The following is a 12,276-nucleotide window of genomic DNA, read 5'->3' as shown; positions in this document are numbered from 1 at the left end:
TTTATAAACTGTTAATAAATTGTATTGGCTATAACATAGATAATCATCATTATATCTCTAATAGTACCAAAGTTCATTGGTGCGGTTTTACGTCAGTGTATGTTTAACATTACAATTTAATTTAAAATACAAACATCAATATATTTTTAACTGTTTCAACATTATACAGTTACAACATACATAATCCTACTTATATCCTTAATAGACTAATGTTCATTGGCGCAGTTTAACGTCAGTGTACGTTCAATCGTGGAGTTTTAACGTACAATACAAACATCAGTAGAGTTTTAACTGTTTCAAAATTATATCGTTAAAAAAAAGGAATGATCCTTATTATATCTTTAGCAGTAAGGCGAGAAACTTGTTGAATATTTAATTATTTCAACATCACCAGACATGTTTCCACAAACATCTCTTGAGTCTTGAGTAAGGAAGCAGATTATGCTAATATATAACTAAATTGGCAAACAACGATTTATAAGCATAATAAAGTGATTTATTTTGGGGGGACATACTACATGTTTCAACAGAATAATAGTCTGATGAAGACAGACCAATGTTCTGTCTAAACGTGTTGTATGTTTAGATTTTGTTCCTTAGTAGACTAAACGGTTTGACCAGTTACTATATAATACTTTAACATTTCTTATATTTTTAAACGTATAACAGAAATACTAGTAAATCGTTAACCATTTGAACCTAGTCATTAATAACTCTTTATTGACACAGCACATTCCTATAAGATCTTTCAAATAAAAGATAAAGTGTCCTTAATGGTACCACATAATTTGAAGTTATCTTCTGACTTTAATTTAAACTTTTGTATTTTGCATTATAGCTGCATGTATTGTAACCACAAACGACAAGAGTATACTGGTATGATACTATACTCAGAGTACAAACGTGTATTATACACGTAAGGAATGGGCTCAATACATTAAATATACCTGTAACGTTATGTAATTTTAAAGAGTAAAATATGTTAACTGCCTTGACACTACTTGATGCTGACATGCATTGGAAATGTGCCCTAGATGTAACACAGAAAAACACAAAAATATCATCTAGATAATACAAATTTCCAACTGTGCCAAATAATGGCTGTTGCTAGATTAGATAAAACCTATCGAGTGGATTATTTGTACATTATATTGTTAGCTTGTACGAAACAAGTAATTTATACTGTGATTGTAATGTTTCAGTTACAGTCACCTTTCAAGCTGGTATAACTTACTTCTATTGTGTTAATGTCACCATCAAAGTTGGTATAACTTACTTCTGTTGTGTTGCGAAGTTTTTTTTTTTTACTCTTTGGCTGTTCTATTTACACTATTCTTTCTTGTATTTTTAGTTAAATATTTTCACTCATATTCCTTTGTGACACTATGCCTTTCGATTATATCCTTTTGCAATAATCTATAATATAATGGATATTTTCCTATATATTAGTTCTCTTGTTTTGCAGAAGTCCTGTCAATATTCCTCTATACGATGCTTAGTTTGTCCTGAGGAGGTTTGGGATTTATTGTTTTACTATGCTTATTTGTTCTGTGGAAGTCTGGGATTTATTGTTTTATGATGTTTACTTTGTCCTGTGGACGTTTGGGATTTATTGTTTTACGATGATTACTTGTTCTGTGGGAGATTTGGATTTATTATGTTTACTTTGTCCTATAGGAGATTGGAATTTATTGTCTTACGATGCTTATATTATTCATATGTTTTAAGAGTGCTTTCATGTGGGCTCCTTTATAAAATGAGTTCACAATATTTCGATATACTGTCTTGTATATCTTTTATTTTTTCTTACAAGATTCTAACATTTGTATATTGCTGAAAATTTGAGGCCAATATTTTCTAAAAGAGTTCTTGAAAGTTCCACAAAACGTGTAACTGTGTCATTACGTCAAATTGTTCTTGTCCTGGAAAACGTTTTTGTTTTCTGGAATAGTTTGCACGTATCAGATTGCAGTAGTTTTGGCCATGTTATTCTGTGAGATGCGATTTGTTCTGAAGAAGTATAGGTGTTGGTTCTACTAACGTATTTTTGCTCTCCAGAAGTTTGTCTATTTATTCTTTAACATATAAAAGTTGTGACATCAATAGCCTTCTGCGATGTTTTCAATTGTTCAACATATTTGTAATTATGCATTTAACTACCACCATGGATTGTTAATTTCTGTGATGTTCCTTTGCCTTAAAGAAGCATTAAATGTCCATTTACAACTGCAGTTTTTTTGTTTTGTGGAAACTGTTTTTGTAATGTTCTTTTGGAATATTTCTATTTGCTAGGATAACGTTTGGCTGTGTTCTTCTGCAATACTTTTTCATTATCATCTTAAATAATCGATGTATGTATGTGTTTTTTATTATTTGTTTTGCTACTAAAAACTATGCCAGTTATATTTTTCTAAAATCTACTTCTATTGTCTAAAAGAAGTTTTGATTGTAGAGTTCTGTAATGGTTTCCTTTTAATATTCTGCAGAAGTTCCTGTTCTTTCTTTTTTTGATAGATTTATAAAAAAATACTTTGATATTCAATAACGAATTTCTATCTTACAGAATTTTTATTACATTTTAAATTCACACTATACTGTCAATGTTACGCATCTTCTGTATTACCTGCAGAAGCTTAACTACGCTATTCTAGAATCTTCTATAACACTTACTTCTGATATACAGAACTGACGAAACGTTTTCGAAATAAAAGATGATTTATCCTTTTTCATAACGGAAAAATAAAATTACTTTTGTACAGTATGGATGTGTTAATGCTCTACTACTTATAACACAATATTTTATATGGAAAATATAGAGTAATGTATATCTAGAGGACTTTTTTTAGTAACACAAGTATATTTTTTGATTTTTGATTGTCAATTTCACGGATAAGCGTGTTTGAAAGCCCTTCCAAAACGAACCCGGATGAAAGATACGCTATTTAGAAACATAACGGCACGCTTCAATACGTTTGGAAAATTAGATGTGTGTGTGTGTTAAAGATTACTTAATTTTCCTCCTACTGTGAAATTACAAAGTTTTCTTTTTTAATCATGGTTTATGTCTTTACTTTAGGTAGTAATTGGAAAAACACACATACACACACAGATATACATATATATATAATGAAATGATTCAGTAAAATCTAATTATTTTCAACCATTTTCTACTTTGTTGTTTCATGATAAAAATTAAAAACTTGGACCTATCTCGAAATAATAATTTATAACTTTTAGTTCTTAAGTGTATAAAAGTTGTATTATCTGTACTTTCTAAATAAGAAAGAAATAAGATAATAGGATTACTAAAATTGACTATTATCAAGTCTTCGTATATCTGCAATAATGAAAGAATTAGCACAAAGAATCACGAAAAATTAGGTAGATTTCAAAACAACAACAACAACAACAACGAGAAACAAAAACGCTCTCGAATAACTGACTGTTCTTCCTGAAAAATAATATTTTAACATTTTTCAAAATGGTTTAGAAACACCAAGTTTCGACATGAATCAAATTACTACGAATAATCATTACAAGACTTTTGTTCAAACCGTATGTACTTATCCGAAAAATATTGAATTGTTTTTTTAACATTTCTGACCACTACTTCACGTGAAAGCTTGCGACGATGTAATAACTTTTAAATTTACATAATAGAGTGGTAAACGAAATACTCTTTCTTGAAACATCATACACTCACGTAATTTAAATTTCCTCTCAATTTTTCGTATTGTAACTCAGCAACGTTATGATGCTTCTTAAAAGAGATTTAGAAAAACAAACATAACAACGAGATAAGTATTTCAGTTAATGTTTGATGGCGAATATGACATAGATTGTCACGAATAGAACAAGCTCTTATTTTCAACGCTAGATTGCAATGGCAATCTAACCACACACACACACACACACACACACATATATATATATATGACTATCAGTTCACCAACATGTTCAGCGTAGTTTTCCTCTTTACACATTGCATCTAAAGAAGGAAAATTTTCTTGAATCTAACCACACACACACACACACACACATATATATATATATATATGACTATCAGTTCAACAACCAGTTTAGCGTAGTTTTCCTCTTTACACATTGCATCTAAAGAAGGAAAATTGTCTTGAAAAGTACGAGAACCTCTTCACCACTTCAACTTCTTCTAGATACATTTCAGACACTTTATGGCGTAAGTAAAATACCAGGGGCAGTATGTCTTACTGTCCAGATTGTCGTTTCTAGTGATGAAACGTCAATGATCATCACAGTTTGAAATCAAGCACAGAAACTTCGTCCATAACACATGCGTCACTTGACAGATGCATATTCAGCAAGAACCATTTAATTCTGACAAGGACATTTCTAGCATCTAATTGAATCTATCAATCAAAATAACGTGTTGTTGCTAAATACAGTCTGAATCAAAAAGAGAGGCTAAATGTGTCTGCTTTATTTCTGATTCTGTTTATAAGTTGTTGTTTTTTTTAAATTCACTGATTACATAGTTTTTTTATTTAGCATTGATGATGCAATAAAATATGTAATGGTTAGCCAGCAGCATTCACACAAAATAATCTTTAAATAAATAAAAAAAACACTAGTATTCAGATTGTTTTAGATTATAAAAAATAACCAAGAGATATTGACACAGTGGTTTGCATCTTATATAAACACGCTTTCACATCACTGACATAACAGTATAACCTTATATTTTGTCATGAAACACGTGTTTAATAAAGAAGTATTAGGTCTTACACTTTCAGTCACACAAAAATTCCTATTCTTAGTCCTAAATGCGTTGAATAACATATTATTCTCACCTGTTTTGATGAAGCATGTACGAGAGTAGAACCTTAATATCTAAATTGTCTTTGAAAGCACAAGTTCATTGACACATTGTTATCCGCTCTGTTGACAATTGTATAAAATACATCTCAAAGTCTTGTATCTCCCATCGATGTCCAGTGACGCATTCTTAATTTCAAGATAATTTGATAAACACGTGTCTAATGATCCAAATTTAATTCTTGAAAATTAATTCTTAATATTCACATATTCTAAAAAAAAAAACAAAAAAAAACGCGTGACTAATTACGCATTCTTAATGCATACATTTTCTAATAAGTACATGTTAAATGTCGGAGGATTAATCTATATTCTTCCTTTTAAGAGACTTTTCGTAATGTAACCACAGTACTTAGGTTTATTGTTAAATGTACGTCTGATGTTGCATTCAAAGGCCGCACACTTTCCTATAAACATGTGTCAGAAGATGCTATCTCAAGCCCTGAAGAAAAACTAAGTTTTAGATTCATTAGTAGTACACCTTGGAGAGTAAATCACTTTGGTATGACAGGCGCCCCGCCCACAAGGAGTAGGACAAAGCCCCAGATATTAGAAACTGGCGCCCTCAGGTGAGCTTAACCACACTGATGCCGTAATATCTGGTTGATCTCAAGATTTCACATATATTTACAGATCCTAGTTGATGATATCGGAACAGAAGAATGAGCAAAAACGGACGACTTGATATCTAAAGGAAACACAATATGCGAAACTAAACGCTTGGTATAAGAAGAATTTTTGCCAAGTATTAAAACAACTTAGAAAAGAATATCTAAAAAGATTAACATTCTATGAGGAAATCAGTCATACCAAATTAAATATAACTGATGAAGACGAATATGAGGAGTTGGAAGCAGTTCAAGCAGCTGTGAAAAAGAGAAAAAACTTGCTGAATCTTTTGCTGAAGCAAAAAAAAAATCAATTAATTAATAATGGCATACTTATTAATAAATAAATAAAATAAGAGTACAAATACTCATGAATAGCTCAAAATATATCAAATTAAATATGTGCATTCCATTAGCAATTCACAAGAAAACAACGCAAAGTCTCGTTTGTTGTAGCTACTCAATAAGCTACTTGTCATCTTGTCCGCCTCGTGTAATGAAACTCGAATTTTTGTATAAGTCGGTAAACTTCCCGCTGACACATAGTGGGACCAAAATTCTCGTAAACTCCACTGTGTATTTCTGCCGTGAACTTACGTTAAAAACAAAAGTTGGATAATCATACCAAAGGACGGTATTGAAACTTAGCGTTATGGATTTAAACTAAACTAGTCCAACAGTCATGGAGGAAGTCTTTCCAGATCAATAGTACTTTTTATCCAATGATTCAGGTCAGACTTTTTCATGAGTTAGAATTTGTTCTGTTGACCGAGGGAATGGTAATAAAATGATCAAACATGTCTGATCGTGTTTTAGTAAAAAAAAAAGAAAAAAAAGCGACTTAGGACTGTCCTAGCAACATTAATGAAATATTAATAACTTAAATGATTATTTTATGTTTATTAACATGAATAAGATGATTCAACGTGATCTTTGGGCAAAGTATTATTAATAATAATTATCAACATACATTATGAATAAAGTCACATATCATTGTCTGAGAGTAATTAATTAATTATTATAAACAAGGATTATATATGACGTCATCCAGTTTGACTACTCCAATCAGAGTTGGCATTGTTTAAGCCTTGGAGTTTGTCACGCCCTAGTAGGCGGGACACCTGTCACTCAAAATAAACCTACCCTCCTAGATTAACTATTTCCATTGTCAGAAATCTCGACATCTTTTGGTAGCAAACTTTCTTGGATAAGATGTCGTCACTTAGTCATCAATAGCTGATTTTCTTCCGGTGTTGAACAGATGATGATCTTTGTTGTAATTTATTGTAGTATTTTGATTCAAATTATTTACCAGAAAAAAGTTGTTGCTGCAAAAAACACAACATCGAATGGTTAAAACAGTACAAGATAAGCCATGTAGTATTACTGTTGCAAATACTTCAGTTAAAACATAACGATCAAATGATTTTAAATAATGAGTATAACTAACTCACTTCACGGACTTTTAGTACTTTTAATTACATTTCGATAGTTCGATTATCATTAGACTTGTTATAGAATATTTTTCCTTCAGGGGTTTTTTTTTTGACAACCTTTTGATTAGAATTTTTGTAAAGACTTGGCATGTGTTTGAAATGCTCAACCCCTACAGAGTAAACTGGTTTCATGTGGTAACACTCGTCATCAATAATTTTGGGTTAGGCCTAGACCTAGCTTTATCTAAGCTAGTGAACTGACTCAGTGTTTATATAGTTTTTCATGTCGGTTCTTACCATTGTACCCTCCTATATAGCAGGAGTATGATACAATAAAATGTATTAAACAAATAAACCTTTCTGATTCTCATGTGCTATTAAAGATACTAATTCACAGCAGACAAATTTCCTGCACCCTAAACCTCAGCAGCTCATCGCTGTTGGACTTGTTTTGTTTGTTGTTAAGCGCAAGTCTACATAATGGGTTATCTGTGCTGAGCCCACCAAGAGATCCAAAAGTCGGGTTTTAACGTTATAAGCCGACAAACTTACCGTTGAGCCACTGGGGGGAGCATCTGGACACTATATTTATGATTTAGTTAGGCCTAGCCACTAGTGTGAGGCCCAATTCCTCAATTTTGTTTATTTTGTTTGTTTTTAAGCATAACGTTACAAATAGGATGACTATTTATGCTCTGCCCAGCGTAGATAACAAAACCCGATCAGACTTATCGCTGAGCCTCTCAAAAATGAACGATCTATTCACGATTTGGAAAGTTTGTTTTGTTTTTGAATTTCGCGCAAAGCTACACGAGGGCTATTTGCACTAGCCATCCCTAATTTAGCAGTGTAAGACTAGAGGGAAGGCAGCTAGTCATCACCACCCACCGCCAACTCTTGGGCTACTCTTTTACCAACGAATAGTTGGATTGACCGTCACTTTATAACGCCCCCACGGTTGAAAGGGCGACGTTTGGAAAGAGTTCTTAAAAAGTAACATTCGGTAAGAACGCATCTTAGGTAGTGAGAGGATAACTGCTTGAGCCTTATGCTTTACAAGCAATACACAAGTTATTGTGTAGATTATATCTAAGTGTGAGATATTAGTTATCATGATTTTTTTCTAAATTATATTTTTTGAACTGCACTGGTTTTTGAAGACGTGTTGTTTAGTTTCTTATTGACTGCTAAATAACTTAATATAATTATACGCAATTTTAACAAATCGAGTTTGGATTCCTTTATCTAAAGCTAAAGTACAGAATATGAGTTACATATATTACGGAATAATAAAAAAGAATCAATGCCTACCACGCCAGAGCCGATTTGCTGAAGTAGGCTAGGGGATTGGTTGGAGGATGAGGAGGTGCTGCCACCTATACTGTTATATAAAGCTGCAGCTGAATACCGTCTAGCTGCTTCTCGACCTCTACTGTAAAAATCAGTTGGACCCGACTAACGAAAGAAAAGGGTAAAATACCAATATTATAGATCCAGATATAACATCATTAATGAATGACTTACTTTGATCAAAGCAAACGCATCTTGAAATTAGATTATTTGACAAGTATGAGTCAAAACCCTTTCAAAAACAGTTTGTGAGTGTTAAGCAGTGAAATACCTCATATGACATTACAAACTCATAAAGTTATAAAGCATTCAAACATATTTAGGTATTATAAAACGCCCTTAAGTTTTCATCTGGTTTTCAAACAGCACAATTTCACACGACATTTGAACACTCAGCTTGGTGCAGTTAGAGATTAACACAGTGACAATTATCTCCTTTGATGACAAAATAACGTGACCGTGTAATATTAAAACTACATGAATGATAACTTATGAATATCATCTATAGTTTACATAAAATAAAATATTAATATCATTTTTCTCAACAAAGAACATTCTCCATGAGCTAAATTAAGTACATAGAAGATTCCAATAGAGAAGGTTCAAGTCCTGAAAACAGTAAATGTATCTGACATGAAACATAATAGCTATGTCCATTAGCTCTCTGGGATATTACAAGTGAGTAACATTAATCAGGACTTCTGTAAAATTTGTTGGCCAACAGGTTGATATGTAACATTACCTTCAAAGTAGAAAAGTGATATCGTGTATCATGGGGATTAACACTTGAATGCCGTCTCATCTGTAAACCTGGGGCGGTTGCACCAGTGGGATTGGGACTATCCGGACTGCAAGGTGCTATCATGATTCTCGGAGGTTGAATTGTATTGTCCGAGTGACGTCTTCCAGGGAGGTTGGCCTGAACGCGCAGCAAATTAGAATCTGGCGAGGACGAGGCTATGAAACAGGAAATACACTATGTGATCTTAATTGACTCAATCGCTATACTAACGGGAATATATATATATATATATTTGAATATAACAATTATGTAAGCAAACAAAATGATTAAAAATGCCAATATGATGCACAACCCTTTATTCTTCCCAATACACCACCACAAACAATAAAAACATTAAACAATTACCTGAACATGCCCTCCTTCCTACGTCATCCATACTTATTGATGTTCGACGGGACTCCAGACGTAAAGCAGGAGGACGATGAGGATAACCAGTCATTTGATCCATTGTGTTGGGTATTGTTAACCTAAAACACAACGTAGGGTTTTTTATCGTGCTCTATGCTTATGATGTTTTTTTTTAAATATAATGCTATAAGTATTATAAGCCTACAGATTTACCGCTGAGTAACTGGAGAATTGATCAAATAATAGCAATAAATGAGTTTCAATTTTATTACTTCAGAACTTTCGAATAGTAACTTTAGTTTAATACTGATCAAATCTAATACTGATCAAACAATAACACTCAATCAGTTTCGATTTGATTACTTGAGAACTTTCGAATAGTGACTTTAGTATAATATTGATTAAACAATAACACCCAATCAATTTCAATTTGATTGCTTCGGAACTCTCGAATTGTAAGGAGTTTTCTGTTGGTTTCCTGGTTTTTATGTTAAGGGCACATAAAGTTTAGTTTCTTTAAAAGAATAACACTTACTTCTCTGTTGATGGCAATGATAATTTTTCGAGTTTTAGTTTGTTTCTTTGGCTCTTGGCGACATGTTCTAGCATTTCTTGAAGTAGTTCCACTAAAGTTGTGAACTAAAGAAGATAATTGATGACATAAGTTTACATAAGAGAAAAGAAATAGTTTGGATTAAACGAAAACACAACTTCATAAACATCGTTTATATATAAAAAAAGATCGTTCTAAAAGCAAGTAAAACTAATACATGCTTTACTCTAAGCAAAAACAATTTAAATACAAAAGTCTGACCTAAGGGGAAGTAGATTTTGATGATACAAATGTCTGGCAAAACGGTGAAATACATTTTGATACAATTTCTGATAAAGGTGCCAGCTCTACGAGGAAAGATATTCTGTTAAAAATATCTCTCCTAAAGGGAAACATTTTGATAAAAACATCTGCTGTATCCGAAAACAGATTTTGACACAAACGTCTGCCTGAGAGCAAACACATTTTGTTACACGTATACATATAGATATATATATATCCAAAGAGAAAAACAGAAATATACAGACACGTCTTTCCTAAATCTAGGATATGATACACATGTATTTGGAATTTGATAATCAATTTTACTGCATATGGCTATTCCAGATAAAAACAAATGCTAGTACAGATATTTCTTTTAAATAAGAAATATACATTGGTTCATACGTTTATTGAAAGTGAAAAATCGATTATGATTTTCGGTCTAAGAGTGTATATGGTCTACTGCATATGTTCTTTTGATTGGAAACTGAATTTTGATACACAAGACTACGTCAAGAGATAACAGAATTTTCAAATATAAGAATTTACTTTTTATTTTGAAACTGTATAAGCAAAATATTTGTTTTATGTTTTAAGATTTTTTAAAACAATCAGAGTGCTTTCTTATAATAACAATTCAATTATTTTGTTGTCATCATCTTTGAATACTTAAATTGTTTACTTTAGTTGAAATGGTGGTATACATTTTTTTTTAGAGCAATGCTAAACAAAGGGCTATTTGCCGGGGAATTTGAATGAGTTAATAATGGTTATGTTACGACAATCTGTCAAATACGACATATTTTGATCTGAGACATAGCATTAAATTTACATCACATGGCTTTGATTATAAAATTTCATCGAATTGATACAGTTTTGCACTTAGCCAATATCTAAAAAGTTATATTATATTAAGAAGCTCAAACGTTCCAGATCGTTGCTATCAATAGATTCAACATTACAAAACATTTTAAGTTGCTAATCTATTAGTTATTGAAAGTATATTTTAAATTTTAATTTCTTATTGTGACTAGTAAGTATGACACAGAGGACCTGATATGCTTTATGCATACAATAAACGTTTCTTTCACGACAAATCAGTTGGATTAGATACGTGGAATCGCTATCTTCCAAAGCGATAAAATGTCCTGACTAAGTAGCATATAGCATGCAATGACTGGTAATGTAAGTAGTATGCTACCCGGGCCAAATAGTTTGGCTAAATTTTAATTCATGAAGTTGTACGTAATAGTAGCTAATCTTCCTACTGTACAATATAGCTATGTCCCAGAGAGTGTGGGAACTGATATGTTATGTAAGCCTAACAAATATCCTGATTGGTTATAGTGTTACCATCCTAGGACAGGTGAACTGGTCTGTAAATCTAATCATGGTCTCTGACTGTACAGCGTGATTATGTTTTGTAGATGTGTAGTCGACATATTTAGCTAGTGCCGTTAATGGTTTATATACTTATTTTGAGACAAGTAACTGTGTGCTTAGCCAGTTTTCCTCAACCAGTGAATCCATATAGAAGTAAAGCTAATCTGTATATGTATAGACAATGTGGCCAATAAACTCAGCTAATGATATTTACTGTGTGCTTAGCCAGTTTTCCTCAACCAGTGAATCCATATAGAAGTAAAGCTAATCGGTATATGTATAGACAGTGTGGCCAATAAACTCAGCTAATGATATTTACTGTGTGCTTAGCCAGTTTTCCTCAGACAGTGAAACCATATAGAAGTAAAGCTAATCGGTATATGTATAGACAGTGTGGCCAATAAACTCAGCTAATGATATTTACTGTGTGCTAAGCCAGTTTTACTCAGACAGTGAAACTATATAGAAGTAAAGCTAATCGGTATATGTATAGACAGTGTGGCCAATAAACTCAGCTAATGATATTTACTGTGTGCTTAGCCAGTTTTACTCAGCCAGTGAAACCATATAGAAGTAAAGCTAATCGGTATATGAATAGACAGTGTGGCCAATAAACTCAGCTAATGATATTTACTGTGTGCTTAGCCAGTTTTACTCAGACAGTGAAACCGTATAGAAGTAAAG

The 12,276-nt window shown here is 32.3% G+C and overlaps 1 protein-coding gene across 1 annotated transcript in view; it reads right to left on the bottom strand.

The window, feature by feature from the left end:
- Nucleotides 1-6,763: 6,763 nt before the first annotated feature.
- Nucleotides 6,764-12,276, bottom strand: part of LOC106461496 (SCY1-like protein 2) — a 177,154-nt gene continuing 171,641 nt past the window's right edge. Inside the window, exons 14-18 of the mRNA XM_022388724.1 lie at nucleotides 9,931-10,034; nucleotides 9,393-9,514; nucleotides 8,988-9,202; nucleotides 8,207-8,350; nucleotides 6,764-6,787 (exon numbers count right to left, since the gene is read on the bottom strand). Of these exons, the coding sequence (XP_022244432.1) occupies nucleotides 6,764-6,787; nucleotides 8,207-8,350; nucleotides 8,988-9,202; nucleotides 9,393-9,514; nucleotides 9,931-10,034 (609 nt within the window). The remainder of the gene's footprint in view (nucleotides 6,788-8,206; nucleotides 8,351-8,987; nucleotides 9,203-9,392; nucleotides 9,515-9,930; nucleotides 10,035-12,276) is intronic.

The sequence above is a fragment of the Limulus polyphemus genome, unplaced genomic scaffold, assembly GCF_000517525.1.
Source record: "Limulus polyphemus unplaced genomic scaffold, Limulus_polyphemus-2.1.2 Scaffold39, whole genome shotgun sequence".
NCBI lineage: Eukaryota > Metazoa > Arthropoda > Merostomata > Xiphosura > Limulidae > Limulus > Limulus polyphemus.
The sequence above is the reverse complement of the archived record's forward strand: the minus strand, read 5'-3'. Positions and strand labels throughout refer to the sequence as shown.